The 24,739-nt window shown below is 37.0% G+C and overlaps 3 protein-coding genes and 2 long non-coding RNA genes across 11 annotated transcripts; 3 read left to right on the top strand and 2 right to left on the bottom strand.

The window, feature by feature from the left end:
- Positions 1-448: 448 nt before the first annotated feature.
- Positions 449-22,458, top strand: LOC111779817 (probable serine/threonine-protein kinase PIX7). The gene is made up of 10 exons (XM_023659979.1): positions 449-453; positions 8,919-8,925; positions 11,682-11,687; positions 19,328-19,411; positions 20,300-20,371; positions 20,572-20,891; positions 20,990-21,125; positions 21,197-21,330; positions 21,408-21,531; positions 21,691-22,458. The coding sequence occupies exons 3-10, from the start codon at positions 11,684-11,686 to the stop codon at positions 22,131-22,133; spliced, it is 1,317 nt and encodes a 438-aa protein (XP_023515747.1). The 5' UTR covers positions 449-453; positions 8,919-8,925; positions 11,682-11,683; the 3' UTR covers positions 22,134-22,458.
- On the top strand, positions 573-4,436 carry LOC111779815 (probable galactinol--sucrose galactosyltransferase 6). Of its 3 annotated transcripts, none has more exons than XM_023659973.1 (6): positions 573-726; positions 842-891; positions 1,002-2,395; positions 2,485-2,694; positions 3,338-3,472; positions 3,677-4,436. In XM_023659973.1, exons 1-6 carry the CDS (start codon positions 588-590, stop codon positions 4,311-4,313), a joined length of 2,565 nt encoding a protein of 854 aa, XP_023515741.1. In that variant the 5' UTR covers positions 573-587; the 3' UTR covers positions 4,314-4,436. The 3 variants fall into 3 exon arrangements, with proteins under 3 accessions (XP_023515741.1, XP_023515743.1, XP_023515742.1); XM_023659974.1 differs by having other exon boundaries at positions 688-726; positions 835-891; XM_023659975.1 differs by lacking the exon at positions 842-891 and having other exon boundaries at positions 608-726.
- LOC111779816 (zinc finger BED domain-containing protein DAYSLEEPER-like) lies at positions 4,822-8,853 on the bottom strand. 2 transcript variants are annotated; one of them, XM_023659978.1, is made up of 2 exons: positions 8,603-8,853; positions 4,822-7,259 (listed from the first exon to the last, which is right to left on the bottom strand). In XM_023659978.1, the coding sequence occupies exon 2, from the start codon at positions 7,236-7,238 to the stop codon at positions 5,091-5,093; it is 2,148 nt and encodes a 715-aa protein (XP_023515746.1). In that variant the 5' UTR covers positions 7,239-7,259; positions 8,603-8,853; the 3' UTR covers positions 4,822-5,090. The 2 variants fall into 2 exon arrangements, with proteins under 2 accessions (XP_023515746.1, XP_023515745.1); XM_023659977.1 differs by lacking the exon at positions 8,603-8,853 and adding an exon at positions 7,811-8,527.
- LOC111779820 lies at positions 13,066-14,212 on the top strand. The gene is made up of 2 exons (XR_002812742.1): positions 13,066-13,357; positions 13,663-14,212. It is a non-coding gene; the product is annotated as an uncharacterized LOC111779820 (long non-coding RNA).
- Positions 22,068-24,067, bottom strand: LOC111779819. 4 transcript variants are annotated; one of them, XR_002812738.1, is made up of 5 exons: positions 23,779-24,067; positions 23,452-23,580; positions 23,250-23,349; positions 22,575-22,747; positions 22,068-22,151 (listed from the first exon to the last, which is right to left on the bottom strand). It is a non-coding gene; the product is annotated as an uncharacterized LOC111779819 (long non-coding RNA). The 4 variants fall into 4 exon arrangements; XR_002812739.1 differs by having other exon boundaries at positions 23,452-23,575; XR_002812740.1 differs by lacking the exon at positions 22,575-22,747 and having other exon boundaries at positions 22,072-22,151.
- Positions 24,068-24,739: the final 672 nt, after the last annotated feature.

The following is a 24,739-nucleotide window of genomic DNA, read 5'->3' as shown; positions in this document are numbered from 1 at the left end:
TCTATTTCGGTTCAATTCAAAGAGAACGACTTAAATGCCTTGAGTCAATTTTTCAATGAATAGAACATTATGACACCAAATATTTTTGGGAAATTTTTGTTCGAAATTATCTTTTATGCATTTTTGTTTGAAATTTAAATGAGTTAAAAAAAAATTAATAATTGATGAGTAAAATATCTGATCTGTCCGATGACGTGGAAATCAGGAAGGGCAATACGGGTACGGCCAAAAATTCGTCCAAAAAGACAACAAAATATGAGTACGTGGTGACAGGTCAGCACATTTAATTATTAAAACGACAGTACCTTACACTAATTGGAGCACACTGTAACGAGTATGAGAGAGCGTAATAAAATTTCAGAATCCCATATTCTTGGTATCATCCACGTGTCGGGATTCGTGTCAGATTTGACGGAAACACCCGTGAACGCCCTGTGACTTTAGTGGATCAACGTGGCACCACCATCGGCCGTTGGAATGAGCAATTCACCAAGGCAGATATTCTACGCCGTTGGATATTTGTGTGAGAAGAAGAAGCGTGAGCTCATTGGAAGACGAAAAGGCTAAGAAGCAGTACGTTGCCAGACATGGCGTTAAATCCATGGATTTTTAATTCGCCAACTCTCACTATAAATACGTCGCGTTTCTTCCTTCCATTTGCAGTTCCATGGTTCAGTTCTTCTGATTTCATTCTAATAAGAGCAACGAAGAAAATTCCTGCTTCTGGTAATATATTTTCCGTTGTTCTTTAACTTGTTCTTCTTTTTGTTTGGTTCCATAGGAAATAGATCGGTTTTTACCTGAACTGATCTTGAATTTTCCATCTCCTTTCATATCTTAGAGTTTTCGTATATTACGCCGAGACGGCGTTTGTCGGTGAAAGCCTTTAAGGTAGATTGATTGACGAACTCTGAACTGGATAAATAAGTTCATAACATACTTTTTTTCGGATTTTTCGTATCTGTAATCTGATATTAGATGGAACAAATCTGAAAATCTAGGAACGCCGGGAAAATAATCAAACAAGAAACTCGAACGAAACAGAACTAGAAAGAGAGTTAAAAACCAAAGAAATGACGATCAAACCGGCGGTGCGGATCTCTGAACGTAAGCTCATCGTGAAAGATCGGACGATCCTGACGGGAGTACCTGATAATGTTATCGCGACGTCCGGTTCGTCGTCTGGACCGGTGGAAGGGGTGTTCCTCGGGGCGGTTTTCGAGGAGGAGCAGAGTCGGCAGGTGGTTCCGTTGGGAACGTTGCGGGATGTCCGATTCATGGCGTGTTTTCGGTTCAAGTTATGGTGGATGGCCCAAATGATGGGTGATAAAGGGAAGGAGATTCCGTTAGAGACGCAATTTCTGTTACTGGAGACGAAGGATGGGTCCCACCTGGAATCGGACGATGGAAATGAAGAGAATCAAATCATTTACACAGTGTTTCTCCCTCTGATTGAAGGATCTTTCCGAGCCTGTCTCCAAGGCAACGGACAAGACGAACTCGAGCTTTGCCTCGAAAGTGGTGATGCAGATACCAAAGCGTCGTCGTTTACACACTCTGTGTTCATCCACGCCGGAACCGATCCGTTCGACGCCATCGCCGACGCGATGAAAGCCGTAAAACTCCACCTCAACACCTTCCGATTGCGGCAAGAGAAGAAACTGCCTGCAATCGTTGATTATTTTGGATGGTGTACATGGGATGCCTTCTATCAGGAGGTTACTCAAGATGGCGTTGAGGCCGGACTGAAGTCTCTCTCGGATGGCGGAGCGCCGCCGAAGTTCGTGATCATCGACGACGGATGGCAATCAGTCGCCGGCGATCCAGAGGAGGAGAACGAGGAAGAAGGCGAGAAACAACCGAAGCAGCCGCCATTGCAAAGGCTAACCGCGATCAGGGAGAACTCGAAGTTCCAGAACAAGGAGGATCCAAAGGAAGGAATTAAGAACATAGTGAGCATCGCTAAAAACAAGTACGGATTAAAGTATGTGTATGTATGGCACGCGATTACTGGATATTGGGGAGGACTACGCCCTGGCGTCAAGGATATGGAGGAATACGGATCGTTGATGCAGTATCCGAAGGTATCCAAAGGTGTTTTTGAGAATGAGCCGCTATGGAAGACCGACGCGTTGGCTTTGCAAGGATTGGGGCTGATGAATCCTAAAAGCGTTTACAAATTTTACAATGAACTTCACAGTTACCTCGCCTCTGCCGGAGTCGACGGAGTCAAAGTTGACGCACAGTGCATATTGGAGACTCTCGGCGCCGGGTTCGGTGGCCGAGTCGAGTTGACTCGGCAGTACCACCAGGCTCTGGACGCGTCGGTGGCTAGAAATTTTGCAGACAACGGCATTATTGCTTGTATGAGCCACAATACAGATGCTCTATACTGGTAAGTGAACTAGAATTCTCAATTTCTTGGTAACTAGTTCCGAATGAGAGTGAAACCATTTTGATATTGGTGGTTTTGTTTAATTTCAGTGCGAAACAGACGGCGGTTGTGAGAGCTTCCGATGACTTCTTCCCGCGAGATCCGGTGTCGCATACGATTCACATAGCAGCAGTGGCTTACAACAGCGTTTTTCTTGGAGAGATTATGCTGCCTGATTGGGACATGTTTCATTCCCTTCATCCTGCCGCTGAGTACCACGCTTCAGCTCGGGCGATCAGCGGTGGCCCTGTTTATGTCAGGTAATCATAATTGTTTCTAGCCATGGTCGACGGATATTTTGAAATAATTAAATTAATATTTGCTTTTATCATTTTTAAACCACATTTTTATACCATCAAAATTAAATTTAAGTTGTTTAGATTTGAAGTATGTTCTAAGTAGAGACATGAAATTTCAAAGCCCTTATTATACACAGAATTATTTAAGCTTAAAGATAAGGTAAGGTGCTAGTGAGACATCTATTATAAGTAAGACATCTATTATTAGAGGTCAATAGTCTTATCAGGAAGACATCTATTATATTCTTCTATTCATTAAAGTTATGTGATAAGACAACTTTAAAAGATGAGTTTCCAATAAGATCAGATTCTACTTAATACAAGAAAATATTATAAGTTTAGGGATCGATTACTTTTATCAGTAATGCATCTCAAAGTTTTTTTTTTTTTTTTTTTTTTTTTCCTTGAAGAATCTATTATATACTTCCACCAACCCATGAAAGTTGAGTTATAACTGCTGAGGTAAAAGCAATCTTTTAAATTTAGGGCCAATAGCTTGATCAGGGGAACTATTTAAAGTTCATTGAAGTACAAAACTGGATAAGTTTAGGACTAAATTTACGTTTTCAACATGTTAATCGTGATGTTTCACTTTTCCCATCAGTGATGCTCCGGGGAATCACAACTTCGAGCTTCTGAAGAAATTAGTGCTACCTGACGGCTCAGTGCTCAGAGCACGCTTGCCTGGACGGCCAACACGGGACTGTTTATTCTCAGATCCAGCACGAGATGGAGTTAGGTGGGTGTTTTTGATTTGGATTTGAATACCCTTTCTATTTTTTTCCATCACTTTTTGGGACATTTTTCTCCCGACAATTTGATGGAGTTGAGTGGGTGTTGTTGGTTTGGATTTGAATGCCCTTTTTTTGGGACTTTTTTTTCTTTTTCTTTTTTGTCGTATTCGTACCTTTTCTGACTTTGAAATTTGAATCACATTCTTCAGCCTGCTGAAGATATGGAATTTGAACAAATTCACTGGGGTGGTTGGCATCTATAATTGCCAAGGCGCCGCCTGGAACAGTCGAGAAAGAAAGAACACTTTTCATGACACCAACTCTGATGCCCTCACTGGCTACGTCAAAGGACGCGACGTTCACGCCATTTCTGAAGTTGCGGCGGATTCCGATTGGAATGGCGACTGTGCATTCTACCGCCATCTCTCTGGGGAGCTCGTCACTCTTCCTTACAATTCAGCACTTCCCGTTTCTCTTAAAGTCCTCGCCTTCGACGTCTTCACCATTACCCCGATCAAAGTTTTGGCACCTGGCTTCACCTTTGCTCCCATCGGACTCATCGACATGTTCAATGCTGGCGGTGCAATCGAAGGGTTGAAATACGAAGTGAAAGTTGGGTCTGAGCTTGCGGAGAACCCGAGCTCCGAGTTGGTCGGAATTGTTCACTTGGAAGTGAAAGGGTGCGGGAGGTTTGGTGCGTACTCGTCGGCAAAGCCACGGCGGTGCACGGTGGATTCGAGCGAAGTGGAGTTTGGTTATGAGTCTGAGTCTGGTTTGGTGACTTTCGGAATAGACAAATTACCGGAAGGTGATCTTAAAGTTCACGATGTTAAAATTGAGCTATGAATTTTATGGATGGGTGCAGATGGTATGATTAGGTGCCGGTTATAGGCTTCCCTTTGTTGTGGGATGGAGAATCTTGTAATATTATGCGTGGATTGGAATCTAAAATAACTCTCCTTCCTTATCTATGAGGTGCAAGCATTGTGTCCCTTTTTTCCCTCTTCTATTGGCGTCTACATGAACGGGTTCGTTCATGAAACGAACAACCATGCACGATATAATCTCAAATCAATTAAAAAAACGTCGTCATGTCATTCTTCGTCAACCTACAGTTGCCAGTCACAACAGCCTTGAAGACGATAAATAACGAGCCCTTTCTCGGGTTTTCATATCCTATAGGCTATAACCTAATCGGTGATTTTGTGGTCAATTTATTTGGAAGAACACAAATGTTGAAGTAGGAGCTTAAATAATCGACCCATGGTAAGATAAAAAATGTTTGAACTGTAGAAAAGCAAGTAATGGCATGTCCTGTAATCTGACAGAATAATTCTACTAAACCCAAATGAAATATGTTCAAACAAGCATGTGATAAATATGGATAGAATAGCTCAATAATGTACCGCAATTTATGTACAAGGTGTACCAAACTGCTTCCTAGAATGTAATACATATGATCACAGAGTTCAGTCTATTCTAGTATATCTAATTTCAAGGATGAATTACACAATTGTCTTAAATGGTACAACAAATGTTAACCTAATGGCAAAGTAGAACCCCTAAAGAGAGATGTCACATAGCAACTTATGGACAAGAAAGCCAAACAGATCTAAACAGAGACTAATATTCCATCCTTACCAGGGCATTAGAGACTTCGGTTAGTCCACACTGCATCCAGTCCTTGGAACATATCATCGCTTCTACGGTTTCGGGACGCAGGGAGCTGCGATACTGATCCATTTTCTTCCTTCTGGTAATAAATACGGAGTCGGGAGTAAGGGTAGAAACTGGAATAGACAAGATATCACGAGCCATCTTCGAAAGAGTAGGGTACTTGAACTTGTTCAATTTCCACCATCCCAATAGATCGAAGTCTTGCACACGAGGTAACAAAGAATCTTCCAAATATCGATCGAGCTCGGACTTCATCTGTTGGCTGGTGGTCTCCATAATGTAGACATCAAAATCTGAAAATCCGTTGTCTGACAGAAGGTTTCCCTGAGAATCTTCTGCCTTCATGTTGCCATCAGCACTTCCATCTTCAGCATAGGTTGGGGTTAAGGGTAGAGGCAGCGCCACATATTCATCAAAGAGCTCATGAATTCCATCATCAACAACCTTGATGTGTGCAGGAGCTTCTTCACCATAAACTTTGGTGAAACTAAACTCAACAAGCTTCATCTTGAACCGAGGATCCATCACGACAGCAGCTGCCAGGACTATGCTGCAATCTTTCCAATATTTATCGACCTTTTCTAGCATCATTTTACTAAGGCTGCTTGTGAAGGGATCCTCGCTTGTAACTGCCCGAGCCAATTCGGAATGAATTCTACATACTTCGTGAAAGACGGTAATGGCAGATGGGTGAGATGTTGTGGTAAGGATATTTGCTGCATCAAAAAGAAGTTTCAGGTATGTGCAGAGAATATCAACCAACTGCCAATCTTCCATTGATGGAGCTTCCCTATAATCAGGATCAGAGGTATCCAAACAGGAAAATACTTCTTTCATCTCAGAGGCAGCCACCAACATATGGTAAGTTGTATTCCATTGCATTTGATCATCAAGAACGAGATTTCTCTCACTAGGCACTTGAAGTTGTTGCTTAAGCTCTAAAAACTTTTCCTCATGAGAATCTGAAGTTGTCACATATTTCACGCTGTCCCGAATTTTCCTTATCGTATTTTCTCCTGCACTTAATACATCTTTTGCGATGTCGCCAAGAGTCAAGGCAATACAACTTCCAACTAAAAACTGACCATTGAGAATAAGGGGGTTTTTGATGGCAATTAGGGGCCTGAGATTGTCAAGGGCAGCTTCATTCTGTATTTGATTAAATGTAAGAGAGAATAACTTCCCTTCTAATCTCCAATCAGAGAGACACGCAGCAACGGCATGGCTAAGTGCAGTAGGCGATTCTGGATATGGTTCCATTATTACATTCAAAACACGTCTGTGCAACTTCCACTCGCTATCAATAAAACTACCCATAATAAACACATAACCTACTGATCGACTAGAATGCCACATGTCAAGGGTAAGGCATATACGTCCAGGGATGGCTTCTATAAACTTGCTTAGATTTTGCTTCTCCATTAAATATGTTCCAACACAATCCCCTTGAACAGTGTTGAAGCTCACCATGTTGAATCGAGGCTGAAGGTTCTTGACAAATGATATAAATCCAGGATGCTCAACCATGTGAAGAGGATAGTCATGCATGATAACCATTCGGGCAATGTCTTGACGGCAACGATCGTGATCAAACATAACATAAGGTGAACTAGAAGTTCTATACCGCCTTTTAGGTGTCTCACTGATAGTACTACCTCTTGAAGGTGGGGTATATGTACCCACCAACTGATTCTTGTCCTGACCACGCAAAAGTGCAGAGCAAGTTCCTTTGGCAATGTGCCGCTTCAAATGGCTGGTGCCAGCAACTTTTGATCCTGTACTATATGCAAAACTTTGCTTGCATTGCTTACAGTACGCCCGTCTGCAATCAGGACTCACAGACTCTATAGTGAAGTGTTCCCAGACAATAGACTTCTTTTTCCTCCTCTTGTTAGGCTGTGTTTCCACCAAAGCTAGTTCATTATGTCCATCTGGCGATCCCAGCTTTCCTGTATCAGGAGTTTCCATTAATTCGTCTTCAGGAGTTCCCATGTTTTCCCCATTTGGAGTCATCACATTATGGTCTTCATCATGATGAATCACCATGATCTCTTTGCCCGAACTTGCCATGTTTTCTTCATCAGGAGTTGCCATTTCGTCTGGGAAAATAATTTCCTGTGCAAAAAAGCAATAAAATTAAACAAAGATCTAAGGCACATATCCTTAGAGTGTTAACAATTCTAAAACTCCATATAAAGCAGAAATATGACAACAATTTGAACAAGTTAAAGTGATAGAACATATGTTTATCTTGCTTGACTCGTGGATGAACAGGCGGCAATCCTAACAATGAATGCTTCTTTATCAAACAAATTAAATGTGCTGCTAAGAACAGCGATACAAGCTAAACCCAGCCAAGGAATCATCAAAGACATGATCAACGAATTTTCGCCCTGAAATCTAAGCAAGGCGATGAATATATTATTTGAATAGACGAAGCACATCAGAGCGATAAAAGAAAAAGGAGAAAACTTCATCCCAGCTCGCAAACTAAATTAATGAAAACGATTAAGATCGCCGTATTTGTTTTTTTATAGAACAAAAAAAAAAACCCATCTGCCCATTTGTCATATTGCGAAGTTGGTAAAACGCTGGCAGAAAAGGAATCGAATAGCTACAATTGTAAGTCGGGCTCGAACCCATGAAACAAATAAAAGACAGAATACCATTTTTCCAAACCCAGGAAGAAAAGGGAACCGAAGAAGATCTGTCTCCATCCTCATTTTGATCAGATTTGTGAAAACCCCCAAAAAGCCCAACCGACGGGGTCAGTTTTTGACATATAGCTTGAGAGAGGCGCGAGAAGGAGGGTTCTTAATCTCTATGAAACCCTTTAAAGAAAGGGGGAAACGATGAACAAACTCCAAACCCGAAAATGGGCTTGGTTTGGGCCCACTAAAGAAATCGGGTTGAATTGGAATGAAAAGACATTCGGCCCACCTCGAAGGCATCTTCAAAATTGGGAGATTCCAGTTTCCAACCAAATAATGGAGTCCACATGGATGAATCGTGAGGCTAAAATAGGCAATATTGAAAAAAATATCTAAGGTGGGCTGGGAACACAGTAGTCGAACCAGACGAGTTTTCAGATCTAGGGTTTGAAGAGGATTTGGGCATTTCAAGCCCAGCAACCAAGGTTTAATGTGAAAAACCCACCAAACAGAAAATTTCGAACAGAGAATCATCCAAACACAAACAGAAATCAAAATTCCAGAACTCGAAACATCACCGGACCAACAAATAAAAACAGAAGAAATGAATTGCCGCTATTTCCCACCCAAAATTCCCCATCCCGACATCATCAGAAAGAAACGAAAACACAAAATTCCGAATTCAACAACTCCAGAAATCGAGATTCCATCAAACTGAAAGTAAAGAAAGTAAACGAAAAGAGGGAAAACATAATCTTCTTCGTCGATTTCAAAATCATCTCATCCCAAAAAGAGCTCGGATTTTACCCGTGGTTTCGAAAGAGATCCAAGAAGGCTACGAGATCCACGAAGCGAACCGAGCTGGCCTGGTCAGGCTTGAATTCCGGTCCGGTAGCCGATGGAGCCTGAAAAATTTGCAGCGAAAGAGAGAGAATCGGAGATTGGGCTTCAAAAAAACCCGAGTTGGTAATTGGACCTTAGTTTAGCACAGAGGGACACGGTTTGGTAGATTAGGGATTCGAAGAAGACTTCCCTTCTTTCACCTTTTTTTTAATTTTGGGCACTGGACTTCGGGCAGCTCGGTCCATCGGCCTTATTTTNTGCGGTTTTCGGCGGTGGCAAGGCAGAGTCCCCCTGCCACACGCTTTCTTCCATTCATTCTTTCATTCTTTCATGCTTTCTTTCTTTCTTTCTTTTATTTTTATTTTTTAATGCTAATTAATATATTTTCATTTATATATTCTTCCTTCTCTAAACTGGACCCGAAAGCCCACAACTCTCTTCTCCTTTGGGCCGGTACACAAACAGGCCCACCAAATCTTCGTCTAAGCCCATATGGCCCGGATTTAGCACCGATCCAAAGGTCCATATTATGCCTCTGATATGGTCGGATAAATCCAACCCGTTGGATCAAAAACAAAAAAAACACGTATTTCTAAATTTTAAAATGTATACCTATTTATTTCATAATTATACAAATATATATAATGATCTTATACCATTTAATTTTATGCCAGGTAGATAGTTTAATAATTTCCTAATTTGAATTTGAATTTGTTTGAATACGTCACGTTCATATTTGTCAAGTTTAGAGTTCTATTAAACGGTAAGTTTTGAACCTATTTCCTTACATAATTTTCTAAACTAGTTTCTTAAATTCATACCACAAATACACGTCTCATAAGTTCAAATTACTTAACCCGCCCTAATTAAATTCATTAAACTTCATAATGTATGATTCTAGTACGGAGCTTGTGATACAAGACGAGGAATAATATATTTTATTTTGGGTACTCTTTAGAAAGAATGGTGGTTGCATTTCTTCTTTTAAACATTTTATTACAAACAAAGTCTTTTTTTTTTATTATTTAATTTTTTTATTTATTGTCATGTCTTTTGTGTGTGTGTATATATATATATATATATATATATATATATATATATATTTGAAAGAAAGCCAAGAAAGAAGGGATTTGGATGAATGGTGGAAGGCAGGTGATGAATTGGAAACGGGAGAGGTTTTTATTGGTTGAATAAAAAAAAGTAAATAAATAAATAAAATAAAATAAAATAAAGGTTGAATAACAGTTGTTAGGCATGTGTGTTTGGTAGATAGTGTCAGTAATATACATAATGTGACAAAACAAATACATGCATTTCCATGCAACTGTCCCCACCATTTCACACGTGCGCACCTACAACCCTCCAATCATCTCTACTCTTACATTTCCTTTCCTTTTTTTTTTCTTTTTTTTTTTTAAATAAATAAATTTGTACTTCCAAACTTTTAATATAACAATATTAATCTTTTATTTTTTTTATTTGAAAATTCACTAAAGAAAATAATATCATATTGCAAAGTTATTTAAAATTTTATTTTTGTATTAATCAAATTTAAAATTTTAAAACTTTAAATTAATAAAAAAAAATTTGGATTAAAGATGTATGATATTGTCCACTTTGAGCATAAGTTCTCATGACTTTGCATTAGATTTTCCCAAAAGCCCTCGTACCAATCAAGAATGTATTATTTGATTATAAACTCATGATAATTCTCTGAATTAGTCGAACTTTCATTATCCAATAAATTTAATATTTTTAAATAAGTGATCAGATAATATATTAGATTAGTGTTTAAGCAATGAAATTAAGAGGATAATGGGGGTAAAGGTCAATGATTTGATGCACGTGAATAAAGCGAAAAAGATATTAAGATAATTGGGATACATAATAGGAATGGAGAGTAATATTAATTAGTTTAAAATTAAAGAAAGGGAGGAAAAAAACAAGATTAATAAGCTGGCGATGTCCACCACCAACCACTCCAAAGAAATATATTTATTATAAAGTATGGGGTCCATTATTATTATTATTATTATTATTATTAAAAGGAAAAAAGAAAGGGAAGTTGAATAATGGCGGTGATATCAAATCAACCAAAATATTGACATAAACCCATGGGATTAGCTCCTCACAATATTATTAGAGTGGACTAAGTTAGTGTTAGCCAGCTAATTAATTTATTAGTCATAATGTTAGACGAACACGACTCTCCACAATGGTATGACATGGTCCACTTTGAACATAAACTCTTATGGCTTTGCTTTGGGCTTCCCTAAAAGGCCTCACACTAATGAAGAATGTATTATGTGTTTATAAACCTATGATCATTCCTTAAATTAGCCGACGTGAGACTTTCATCATCCAACACCTCTCCTCGAACAAAGTACGCCTCCTCTTTAATCGAGGCTCGACTTCTTTGGAGTCTTAGTCATTTTTTACTGTCTTTGAGGAGGCTTGACTCTTTTTTTCTTTTTGGAGTCCTTTGTTTGAAGTTCGAGGATTTGCCAATCTATTGGCATGGTTAAGTTTAGGGCATGACTCTGATACCATGTTAGCTGAACACAACTCTCCACAATTGTATGATATTGTCCACTTTGAGCATAAGCTCTCACGACTTTGCTTTGAGCTTCCCAAAAGGTCTCACACCAATGGAGAGTGTATTATTTGATTATAAACCCATGACCATTCCCTAAATTAACCAACGTGTGACATTTTCATCCAAACACACAATTCAACCCACTTATTAATTAAACATAATGAGTGACTGACACTCCTAGTTATCGATTGGGCTGCTTTGTTGAAAGGGAAAATGTGGCTTTTGACAGCTCGGTCACTCTCCCCTTCCAGAGTCGAGGTATAGCAGCTCGAAAGTTTCTTTGGGACAGAGACTCAATTTTTTCGAGTTGGGATTGATAAGTAAACTTACCCTCTTCTTTTTCTTTAATAAATAAAAGTAAATCTATGCTGAAAGACAACGAGTGAAATGATTTAAATCTATATCTTTTAATTGAAATCATATAATTTACCCAAAGCTATAGAAATCACATGGGTAGTTTAATTATTCTAAAAGAAAAAACCACATTATAAAGCTAATATGAATAATATAATTGGATGAATCATAATGTATGATTAATTTATGAAGATGTAGATGTAAGATAGAGATATAAAAGTGTGAGGGTGGCATGGAGGGGGTTGGAAGTGGTCCGAAGGGCGACAAAGCGACCTCCGTCCTGGAAAGACGGGGGTGTACTGTCACACGCACACATGTTCCCACTGTGGGGTCTCCCCCATGTGATTACACCCTTTCTTTACCCGCCCTTTGGAATCACCCAAGTTTACGAAATAACTTCAACGGCTCCGTTATTTATTTTATTATTATTATTATTATTACTATAAGATATTTTGTAATACATGATCATAGTATTAATTTATTAAATCAAAAAATGAAAATATAATAAAGTTAAATAAGGAAATTTTAGCATTAATTTGTCCTTATTCACCCATCGTTTTCTCTTTGCTGTTTTCTCTTAAGGGACCCACCATACGTAACCTCAATTTATTGGAAATTTGAGCATTATTTGTACTAAAAAGCAATGTAAAATTATTACATCATAAAACATATAATATGATTAAATTATATTATTCAACGGAATTATTGGGTGTTTTTATAATAATTCGGAAAATATTTTAAACGTAATAATTCAAACAGATAGTGTTACGAGAAAAAAAAAAAAAAAAGAAGAAGCACATGGAATCATGATGGTCATTAAGGCCATCTCCCAAAGCTCACATCACCAAAGGAGTGTTTACACGCGCTAAAAAAGGCGCGTGAAGGTGGACTTTTCATATCAGAAACGGACAGATCTAGCGTGGGACCGAGCGCCCTGTCCCCACAATGCCAACCGCCACCGTTAGATCCGGAAAGCTGCCATCCTAGCCGCACGTATAATTATGACATACTACAACAAACATACGTCGTTCCACACGAATTTTGTCAGGTTTTTATTCTTTTTTATTTTTTTCCTTCGAATTTTTATAAATTGAATATTAAAACATCTCACAGTACTAAAAAAAATGAAAATAAACATTTATTAATAAATCTCAAAATTAATTAATTTTATCCAATGTTTAAATAAAAAATTACAGAAAAATATTAATATAATAAATTAAAATTGTTTTAGAGTGGTTAATTATAATAAATATTATTTAAAATATTTTTTAGAGTGAAGTACAACTAAGACGGTTTTTTTTTTCTTATGGTAATCTCTGTAATCCCTCAGAATTAAGTCCAATATTCTTCTCGGGATTGGTGGGTAAAAAAAATTAAAAATTAAAAATAAATAAAATAATAAATAAATAAATAACCTCTCTATTGAATCTCTTATAAATATCACTTCTTCTTCTTCCCCTAAAACCTATCTCTCTAGTTTCTCGCTCCTCTCCTCCAGTCTCCGCCTTCTCTCTAGGGTTCGATACCCTAATTTTTTTTTGTTCTTCGTTCTTCAGAAATGGCTCTGTTTGTATTCTTCCACAGCTTTCTTGAACTGCATCTTCCTGAGCCAAATTCGCTTCTCTCTCTCTCGATCTCTCAAAGCGTTCTTTGTTCATTAACTTTTGCGGTTCAATAAAGCTGTGGGAAGATACAGACAAGGTCAACGAAATCGGCAATCCAGAGAGAAATTCGCCGTCTACAATGACCTTCAATCGCCGGCGCCGTCGGTATATTTCTGTAACTTACAAAATCGTATGATGTAATTTTCCCCTTTCTTAAGCTGTTTTTGTGCGCGTTTGTTTGTTTGTTTGTTTATTTCTTAATTTGCCTTTTCAGAAACGGTAACTTTTAGGTCAATTTCTCCCTGAATTTTTACCCGGAAATGTGAGGTTTCAATTCGATTTCGATTTAATACCTAATCTTCTCCGTTGATAGCAGAAACTATCTTTAATTGATTCAAGCCTGTTTTTGTTTGTTTTATTCTATTTTTTTTTTTTATATATATTTTTTTTTACTGTGACCCCATGTGTAGGTTCCATGGCAGGCAAAGCCATATAATATGCCTTTCGATGATGATGATGATTAATATATAATTGAAGCAGTTGGTTTCGTTTCATCAAAGGCTATGGATCTGTACTTTTACTGTGCCCGTAGATAAACCAACAGTTTCTGATATTTTAGTGCGGCCATAGAATGGATGGAGGTTGTAGGCTATAATGTTTTTCACCACTTTTTCATCCATTTTCTTTTTGTGAGTTTCTGTAATGTCAGATCTGTGTAGTGGTGTGTGGTTGAGCTGAATTATTAAAGAGGAGAAGGATTATTCTGTGCAGCAGAGTAAATTTGAAACACCAAGTTAATTCCTATTGTAATGAATGCTCTATAGGTTTAAGGTATTAGGACCACTTATCAGAAGAAGCCTTTAATTGGCTCTTTTTTAGCTTCAAACTCCTTCAATGCACACCATACAAACCCCTTTTTTTCTCATCCTGTCATCTTCACCTATCATATTCACTTTTAATTTGTCTCTCTTTTGTTCTTTTAGTGATTCATTAATGCACAAACTTTTGCTTCTTTTCTTATTACTCTCGTATACATAACAAGAGGCCATTCAACCATTACTTACATGTTCGTTGAAGGATGAAAGTCACAAAGTCTCACATCAGCTAATTTAGAGAATGATCATGAATTTATAATCAACGAATACTTTCCTCATTGGTACGAGGCCTTTTGAAGAAGCCTAAGTAAAGCAATGAGAGCTTATGCTCAAAGTAGACAATATCATATCACTGTGGAAGAGTCGTGTTCATCATCTTCTCTTAAGTTTACTTAATGTTTAGTTTTAAGATTATGCCGGATAAATCTGTAAACGTTGAAAATTGCATTAGTAATTCTCTGAACTTTACCTTTTTATATATAGTAGGTTGGTGAAGTCTCGAGCGTTTTTTTGTTCTGTTACAAAATTGAAATAACGGGTCTCGTAAATTACGCACCTTTAAGCTACATAATTGAAAGTTCATGCATCCGTTATTAAGTTTGATTGAAAATAATAATAAGGAAAGTATGAATCAAGTATTGTCTTGTTGATGTAATTTGAGCTAATTAAAAATATTGTTCAAATTGGGAAAATATTGCTTAATTTAATTCCTATATGAATTTGGATATTTGAATTTTAAATTTAATGACCATAAAGTGAGGTGTAACATGAATTTAAGGTATAAGAAGGTAAATTTGTTTAGAACTAAGTGTAATTGGAGAGTTTATTTCATGTAATTATTATTATATCTCCAAAAGGGTTGGCATTTAAAGAGCTTGTGAATGTAATGAAAATGAAGTGTTGATGTAATTATTATTATACGAGAAATTCATAAGCCCATACCCTATTTCTTTAATTAATTAATGAATGTTTTACAGGTCATACATCCAACAATCTGATTAACAATTATGATGAAACATTCATTTTTTGTTTACTAATTTTTATTATCTTTTTGTCCATTGGATTCTTGTGTGAAACGCTCTCGATCTGTCGGCATCTTTAGCTTTTGGGTGAGGCGTTTAAAGTTGATAGGTCACCATTATTTATTTAAACATGCTTATGTTGGGGATTATTTTTTGTCTCATTTCTGTGACCAAATTCAACAACAGGGTTTGGATTATTTGCTTGTCTCCCCTTGCCTTTTGTTTTCATTTCTTGTGCTTTGTGACCTTACAAATTCCAAATTTTGGATTAGCCATCTTAACATGGTTTATTAAATCAACAATGCACATTTCTTTTCTTTCTTTTTTTATATTTTAATTAATTTCTAAAGTTTCACAAAATTAAAGACTGTTTTGAAATTTATTATTTAATATAATAGGTCCAGTATAATTTTAATCGCGTGTTAAATGTCATAAAATAATAGGGTATTGAATAAGGTAGTGATGGTATCAAATTTAAAAGGGATTATTTTCTATGGGAATATATATATATTTCAATATAGTTCATTTGGTAATATAATTTAACATATGTATAAAAGTACATCCCAAAATTTTGTTGACGCATAAGCACACCATTACATTTTGAATGAGGAAAAGATTTTGTGGCAAAAAAAAAAAAAAAGAGGTAGAAAATTATGTGAAAAGAGGAGAGAGAGAGGATGGTGACAATTATACCATTTTTTTTATTGAATCAATTAGAAATTGTATCATTATAATTTATATTAATTATCAGTATTTACAACTAATTTTAATTAAGTTTAATATTGATTACATCAAATTATTCTTGTAACAAAAATTTAACAAATTAACCAGAAATGTCCATACATAATTTTTTATAAATAAGTGAAAAAATAAAATAATTTAAAAAATAGAGTGAGAAATGCTTCACAGATAAAGTTCGACCCTCAACTGATCATTGCATTATGTACCAAGGACATGGTAAAAGTCCTAAAATATTAATATAAAGATCACATTCTAATTGGATGCGGGAACAAAACATTTTTTTTTATGTTAAAATTCGGTAACAAGTCAAAGTAAAAAAAAATTCATACGGTAAGCTTAGACCGTTTCATAAAGAACTTTAGTTAAAGATTATTCATTTATAAAGTATAAATTAACCTTTCTTCTTTTTTTTTACATTAACAGATAAGATAGGAGACAGCATGTGTATTTTGTGGGAGTACAAAATTACCAAATAAATGTAACATGAATATATATATATATATTAAAGGTATGATTGTGCAGATTTTGACCCTGCCGCCCCCATGCGCCAGCGGCTTGGTGATTACTTTGTTCGAATGGCAGCAATTATGAATAGCGACATGACCTTTGTTCTTCTCTTCGTGCAGAAGCAAAAGTAGCGTGTATTGTGTTGGATGATGAAAGTCCTATATCGATTAATTTAGGGAATGATCATCGGTTTATAAACAAAGAATACTCTCTCGTGGAGTGAGGTCTTTTGGAGGAGCCCAAAACAAAGCCAGGAGAGTTTTGTTCAAAGTGGACAATATCATACCATTGTAGAGAGTCGTGTTCGTCTAACATAGTCTACATGAAGATGAAGATATAAACACATAATTGTAACGTAATACCTGGGCGAGGCGAGGCGAGGCGAAGTTAACAAAAACGCCATGGTTTCCGAGAGCTTTCTTACTTCTTGCAAGAAACAAGAGAAAGGAGAAGAAGAAGTCTGTACACAACTCTGGAGTATCTCTCTCTCTCACATGAATGGATGCAGACATGTGAGGGTGATATATGGACACACATATTATTGTCACATGATGTGCGCTTATATGTTACCCTCTCCAATTCTGTGGGCCCATTCTACTCGCTATTCTCTTGGGCCTGGGCCCTCCCTCTCTCCCTATGTGGCCCACAGCCCACTAATAATTTCCCAACAACTAATAATAATAATAATAATAATAATGAAAATTAGATTTCAGAGTCCTGCCTGACACCTCCACGTCATCCCCACCTGTTGTAAGACTTCATATTCCGGTGTTTATGTTTATTTATGATCCCAATGCTTTAAATTTCCAAAATAATTATTAAAATTAAAATAAAAAAAAAAGTAAGAGGTAGGTCACGTCTCTCATATTCCTAACCCGGATAATATGGTATTTGTATCCATGAAGATGCCCCACTATTCCGACTCCCACTCACCCTTCCTCCAAATGGCCCCACCTCAAACCACGGGCCTTATATACCCTTCCATTTATTTATTTATTTATTTCCAAATTTTAAGGTTAATCGACTGTATTAATTAAATTTTAATTTGTTATATATATATATATATATATACACACACGTGGTTTATTGTTAAAATTAGTGGTTAAATTAATAAAAATTGAAATTATTTGCTCGAATCGAAACTATAAAATAGAAATAAAAGAAAAGGAAAAAAAAGGAAAAAGGAGGGTACGTGGGTAATATTCGGGTGTTTGTGATAGTAGAGTAAGAAGGAGTAAAGGGGCCCAGAGGGGGAGTAGCTTGTAGTACGTGTTCAGATCAGAGCGGCCCAATTGTAACGTCAAATGATTGATGACAAGTCTGGTTATGATGAACCAGCTTCTGCTGCGCTCTATGTATGTACCATTTTTTTTTTTACCGTACGTTAAAACCATAGTTTTTCATGGGTTATTTACATTTTTACTTTCCGTAAACTTCATCTAGTAAATGAGAGAGAACCTTGCTTCAACTTTGTCTCTATTTATCATATTCTTATACATGGTTTCTAAATAAAGAATTCGAAGAGGTGTTGATTGAGTCAAATGAGTCATTGAGGGCGAGGAGTTCGACTGTGCGTTTGTGAGCCTATGAGGAGGAGTGCGACCATGCCTGAGTACGTAATCGTGTTGAACACTTCACTCTTCGAGTCGGGGCTATAAACGTTATATTGCCTAATGTGCTGGGTAGTGGGTTGGGATTGACTCTTTTCTTTTTTTAATGCAAGTATGTTGGGTCGGGATGACTTGATCCTTCACGTATATATTTAACCCGTATCTGACTCAAGTAGGATAAGGTCCTAAAAAATCTACCTAATACGACTAGATATTCTATTTAACTCAACCCAACCCTTGGGTTAGATGGGTGCGTGAAATTGAAATCATTAATGATAAATTAAATTAATAAATTCTTATTGAAATTAATAACAACTGAGAAGGAAGTGACAGAGGCCGAATGTAACAAGCCCAGTTACTCATCTTAGGCCCAAGCCCACAATAATTATCCCAGGCCCAAGTCCAGCACTAGGTTCGTGTGGCCCAAAATCCACTGGGCCCATATTAGCCGGCTGGTCGTTAGGCACACAGAAACATATCCGACGGCTATGATTTGATTTCCTTTTTCGAGTGCAGATGCGGATATGAATATTTTTATTTTATTTTATTTTGTCAAAATAAATATTAAAACGACAGGTAAATTTATACGAAACGAAAATACATCAATATAAACTTACAATTATATTTTAAAAAATTTAGTGAATAAAGTCTTAAATTAAAAATCTATTATATTTGTCCCATATGATAGTGTGACTATTTCATGTCTAATGAGCACTCGATACAAGCCTAACAAAGATTGAGCACTCGTTAAAATTATGTATTTATTGGGCTAATAAGCGTTAGAGTGTCAATGTGTTTGACACATTTTATACATGAACACGTTAGCCAAACTGAAATGTTCGAGTCTATTTGAATTGAACCCATTAGAACATAACAAGGGAACTAAGAAAGTGATAAGCTACGAACAGGAGATAAAGAGAGCGTATTTACGTTGTGTCTCACACAACGAACCCATTCCAAGAATGATTGGAGAATGATGGTTGTTATTATTTAAAAATGAAGTAAAATTAATAAAAATGAGAGAATATAATGACCTTTAAGAAATAAATATTTATCCAAATATAATACCTTAAAATTGTTTTATTTTATTTATTAAAAAAAAAGATTGCGCACGCTCGTCGAGGTGGACTCCCTGACACCTGACAGTGATCCCTTTATAATGAATAATTTTTGTTTTATTTATAAAAAAAAAAAAAAACACATACCAAAAGAGTGAAAAATGAAAAAAAAAAGGAGAAAAATCTAGCAATATTCGAAGGGCAAATTTGTCTTTTACACTAAAAANTTTTTTTTTTTTTTTTTTTTTTAATGTAATTTTTTGTATTTACATGAGCAGAAGGAGAAGAAGGCTGAAGAAAAGGGCGGGGAAGGGAAGGGAAGGGAAGGGAAGGGAAGGGGCAGCCTCAAAACCCTGGCGCCGCATCACAGCCGCTGGATGTGTCGGGCGGAGTTTTGGGTTCTCTGGTAATTCTCTTTGGCGCACTTTGGAGTTCTGTAAATGGTTATTTGAATATTTTGTTGTTTTTATGGAGTGGGGGATCGGAAATCGGACCCACAGACCTGTGTGGGTGCCAATGGGTTTCACTGCAAACTACTTTCCGATCCAACAACGCCTCTGTCAAGTTGCGATCACGGCGCACACAGCGATAATGAGAGACATTTTGATTTTGTATTCCCCCTTTCTATCCCTAATCGACTGTTTTCTTCTAGATCCCACCCATTTTGGAATATATCCTCCACCACCATTTTCCTTGCACGTTTGTAGAGACAGATGGAAATCATTTCGTTTAGATATGCTCTTGATTCATGACTTCAACCCCATTAACATAAATTCTCGTGACTTTACTTTGGACTTCTCCAAACGTCCTCGTAACAATGGAGATAGTATTCCTCACTTATAAACCCGATTCTTTCTCAAGAATCCTCGACAAGGAACTATCTCCAAATGAACTATCTCCGATGCTTTGCTTTAACAAGGAACTATTTGTTTACAAAGACCTCTCTGATTGCCAAAACTTCCATAGACAAAGTGTTTCTGGTAATTTTGGACCGAACCCATTCCCCAAACAAAAGGTGGTGGTGTTAAAAGTTACTTTGTACACACTGGGATGATGGCGATGATGATGCTTGCAATGCCCAACAAAATTCCTCTCCTTTTCTCTCTCTTTTCCTATTCCTTTTCGCATCCCTTTTCTGTCATATCTTCCCCATAATCGTGTAGTTAGTGCTTTTGATTTGCTTTCCTTACGCTATGATAATCACACCCCATTTGAGCTGAAACTAGCTAGCAGCAGCTTGAGGGTATGGAGAAAAGGTGTGGTTGTTGGGCTGTTTTGACTCGTACTGTTTCAGGTGTTTGCAAATCCTCTGCTTCTAAAGACTCTCCGAACAACATTCCTCGAACCAGCCTAGTTTATGATTCTGGTAACCCTCTATTTCTTTTTCCATATTCGGTTTGGATTCTATCTGGGGTGTCAAAATTTGTGTTTATGCAAAGCTCCAGTCCTTTGATTGTCTTCTCATGTTCATCTATGGCTAAGTTTTTTATCCGAACTAGTTCGTTTGTAGGCTGTGAAAAGAAGGCTTGATGTTCTTATGAAGATACTCACTTTTTGTGATTGCAGCTACTGAAACACGGTATTTGAATGGTAGCAACAGGGAACTCTCTACCACGAATGAAGCTGAGCTAGCCTCTGATAATGCCAATCCATCACCATCAGACAACAAATCAACAAGCAAACTACTTCAGTTCTCTTTTCATGAGCTGAAGGCAGCAACAGGAAACTTTAGACCTGATAGCATTCTTGGGGAAGGTGGATTTGGATTTGTCTTTAAAGGATGGATTGAAGAGAATGGGACAGCCCCTGCAAAACCCGGATCAGGAATTACGGTGGCTGTTAAGAGCTTGAAAGTAGATGGTCTTCAAGGCCATAGAGAATGGGTGGTTAGTAGAACTTTCTGCTTTGGGTTCGTGAAGGCTTACTTACCTTATAAAGGGGACCTGTTGGGGAGTGTTAACGTAAAATATTTTCTTGGTTACAGGCTGAGGTTGTCTTTCTTGGACAACTTCACCATCCAAATCTTGTGAAGCTTATAGGTTACTGTAACGAAGATGATCAACATTTGCTTGTTTACGAGTTCATGAGCCGTGGAAGTCTGGAAAACCATCTTTTCAGAAGTAAGAATCTCTATCTCTTAATTACAGACAAGGTGTTGGGGTACAGATGCTTATATTCATGATTGGTGCAGGGATTATTCCTCTTCCATGGTCCAATAGGATTAAGATTGCCCTCAAAGCGGCAAAAGGATTGGCCTTTCTTCATAATGCCCCAGTACCTGTTATCTATAGAGATTTTAAGACATCCAATATCTTGCTTGATTCGGTCGGTTCCAAATGACAATGCTCCAAATGTTTTGAGTAATTTCTTTATCTCATTATACGTATGACATTTGTTTACAGGAATACAATGCAAAGCTTTCAGATTTTGGCTTTGCGAAAGCAGGGCCTCAAGGAGACAAAACACATGTTTCTACCAGGGTTATTGGGACGTATGGCTATGCTGCTCCTGAATATGTAATGACAGGTTGATATCTGTAGAAGATGTTTTAACTACATGACACCCCTTCATACTAAATTGTTTGTGCGAGCCTTCGTGGAGGAATTTTAGTCGAAACTGAGAATTGAATCTTAAGTAATGACTGATATCTGACATAACTTCCAACTTCTGTTGATTTGATCACAGGACATCTGACGTCGAAGAACGATGTTTATAGCTTTGGTGTTGTGCTTCTTGAGATTGTAACAGGGAGAAGATCCATGGACAAGAAACGTCCGAGTGGGGAGCAAAACCTTGTGTCGTGGGCTCGGCCATATTTAGGTGATAAAAGAAAGCTATATCATATAGTGGATCCCCGCTTGGAATTCAAATATTCCATTAAAGGGGTGCAGAAGGTCTCCCAGCTTGCTTGCAGTTGCCTGAGCAGGGACCCGAAACTACGTCCAACCATGGACGAAGTCGTGACGACCCTGACTCCACTGCAAGATCTCAACGACCTCGCCATCCTAACATCTCACTGTCGCTTATCTTCTTCACAAGGGAGGTGCAAGAAGAAACCTGAAGGCCTAGCCTACTCCCAAAACTTCAGAGCTTCTCCATTGAACATCGGAAAGCAGCATGTTAGATGATCCATCTCCAAATCCTCTCTGATAATAAAAGGTAAACAAAGATCAGAAATGTTCATGTTTAGCATTTCAAAGGTTGATTAGGAGAGGAAATGCGAAATATTAGCTTTACTACACAATTAGATCTTCCTTTGTGGGTCTGCCTTACCCCTTGTAAGTGACTTGTAACTTTAGGTAGACAAGACCTTCCAGTGCCTAGGGTGTCATATTTGCAGTATCTTTCTTAAACATCTATGGGAAATATTAACCTTAGCAAGTTATCACCATTCCTTTCAATCAGCAATGGAGAATATTAACACTATATGAAGATTCTAATCATGTTTATTTCTTTAATATGTCTCATCACAATAAATTTATAAAAGAATCATATCTGACTTTAATTGTTTCATCAATCATTATTTCAAAGATTCATAAATACTAGAAACCATGTAATTGAAGGCTTACCCCCAAGAGGAAAGTAGAAGTTGGTGGTAATTGATGTTCATTCCGATACATGTAGATAGGCAATGATATTCATTATTTCAGATTTAGAAAATGTATCAATTTCAGATCACTTGGGCATTTTCATTGCCATTCTTCCTGTACCTTAGAGACCGATCTTGTAAAGGACTATATTTCTGGATTGAAAGAAAGAAAAGTACAGTCTTGAGTGGCAGAAATGAAATGAACTTCATACTGTTTATATTATACCAAAACTTCCAATTTAACATCAGAAAAAGACCCATCTGACCACTTTATAATAATTCACACGCCCAAAACCTTCTGACCACTTTATACCAGAAGCCGTTCAACCCGCTTACCTTGCTCTATCTATTTATTCTTTGATGGGACATCTCAAATCCACAGATTCTTGCCACAAATTAAGCTACACGGTTCACAAAATGCAGCTTCATGGGGGAATATATAACTAGTTAATTACTCGATCAAATACAATACCAAACTCAATGTCACAAACAACCGACAGAAAATAAGTTTAAGGAATTATTTAATAACTAAACTATCTTTTCAAGTTTTCAAAATTTGGTTGGATCTTGCAAACAACTCTAAAAAATGGATGGATAACAAGAAATTTAGGATGAGCTTGTAATGCTTATAGCCTAAACAACGTTCAGGGAATACCTTATCAACATCTCTGATTTCAAACTGTTGGATACGTGATTTGTCGTCGATCAGCTTGTGATGCTTATAGCATAAGCAAAAATGACACCGCACATGTGGCCTGCAATTGAACCAAATAAACAACTGAACACACTTTCATTTTCAATTCAACATATTAGATTAATATACGCGGTTCAGTTCTCCAAATCCCCCGACAGCTTACCAAGAAATCTTGTCATCTTTTTTATTCATCGACATTCCACAGAAAACACTCTCCACCGCGTCTCTAACTGCTGCCACCGTCGCCGTCCTTGCAACTCGCACCTAGGACCATAGGTCCTGATTTTCTACGCTACCAATGGTAATCAAATCAATTCAATATATCCAGTCCAAGGGCAGAACATTCAAACGTTTTTTAATAGCATTCTCACATCAACATCAAAACATTCCCAACTATACTCGTATCAGATCGCTCACAAAAATGTTCGTCTAACACAACAAAATTTGCAACAGAGTTATAAATGAACCAATACAAAAGTGGAAAAATTACCAAAAAAAGAGCCGTCCAATTTTAGCACCGAGAGGAGGAGGAGAAGCTGCGGCGGTAGCCTCTTGTAGCGAAAACTGTTGCTCCGAGCAAGAACCCGAAACATAGGGCTCAATACGAGACATGAATCGACCTGAACTCAAAATTTCAGAGACTAGAAAGACAAATAATGGAGAATTGGAGTTATGAATCGAAGAAGGTATTGATTTTTGAAGATCAGAGCGTGGAAGTCCAAATGCAATTTTCAGCGAGGTCTAGGGTTTCGAAAAATTGCGAAGGGACATTCGGTTTGTTCGTTGGTTTAGCTGTGAAAGCGGGAAGCGATTTATTTTCTTTTTGTACTTTTTTTCCCCCCATATTCCACGTAATTAAAATATTTTTGCATCTTTTAAAAGAAAAAGAAATTAAAAATCGATTAAATACAAATTTAAAAATTTAGAAAGTTATTAAATAAATTTAAATATTAAGATATTTATTAAACAGTAATTTAACCCTTATGATCCATTCAAAATGAATATTTATGAAATATTTTAATTTAAGTGTAGAGGTTTGTATTTTAAATTTATATGTAGAAATTATAAATCAATTTAAATCATTTTTTTTTTATTTCATTCAAATATTATAATGCATCAATTCAATCATATATTCATGCATGCACATGTGTAGAGATAGCACAATTAAATATAGTAGCAAATCATTCATATACCTGAATTTCAGGTCGGTGATAAAATAAAAATCCGATCATTAACCGTCTCATACGATCCGTTTCAAATGAATCTGAATCATGTCTCGTTGATGACGATGATTCATTGGCCTAAGGCAAGAAAGAAATAGGTGATAGTCGAAAAATAAACCAATCTAAGCATAGTTCAACTAGTTAAGACATGCATTTTCGATAAACAAAAGAAAAAAAAAAAACAGGGTTACAAAATTACACAGAAACCCTAAACACACAAAGAGAGCT

This window comes from Cucurbita pepo, chromosome LG18, assembly GCF_002806865.2.
Source record: "Cucurbita pepo subsp. pepo cultivar mu-cu-16 chromosome LG18, ASM280686v2, whole genome shotgun sequence".
Taxonomy (NCBI): Eukaryota; Viridiplantae; Streptophyta; class Magnoliopsida; order Cucurbitales; family Cucurbitaceae; genus Cucurbita; species Cucurbita pepo.
Note: the sequence above shows the minus strand (reverse complement) of the source record. Positions and strands in the feature narration are given on the sequence as shown.

Excerpts from the sequence above, each read along its gene's own strand:
- LOC111779817 (XM_023659979.1), top strand. Across the intron at positions 21,331-21,407 it reads CCAATATCTTGCTTGATTCG|GAATACAATGCAAAGCTTTC; the intron begins GTCGGTTCCAAA and ends ATTTGTTTACAG. Across the intron at positions 21,532-21,690 it reads TCCTGAATATGTAATGACAG|GACATCTGACGTCGAAGAAC; the intron begins GTTGATATCTGT and ends ATTTGATCACAG.
- LOC111779816 (XM_023659977.1), bottom strand. The coding sequence starts at position 7,867 with ATGAGGATGGAGACAGATCTTCTTCGGTTCCCTTTTCTTCCTGGGTTT. Across the intron at positions 7,260-7,810 it reads TTCCTGGGTTTGGAAAAATG|GAAATTATTTTCCCAGACGA; the intron begins GTATTCTGTCTT and ends TTTTTTGCACAG.
- LOC111779815 (XM_023659973.1), top strand. The coding sequence starts at position 588 with ATGGCGTTAAATCCATGGATTTTTAATTCGCCAACTCTCACTATAAAT. Across the intron at positions 2,396-2,484 it reads AATACAGATGCTCTATACTG|TGCGAAACAGACGGCGGTTG; the intron begins GTAAGTGAACTA and ends GTTTAATTTCAG. Across the intron at positions 2,695-3,337 it reads GGTGGCCCTGTTTATGTCAG|TGATGCTCCGGGGAATCACA; the intron begins GTAATCATAATT and ends TTTTCCCATCAG.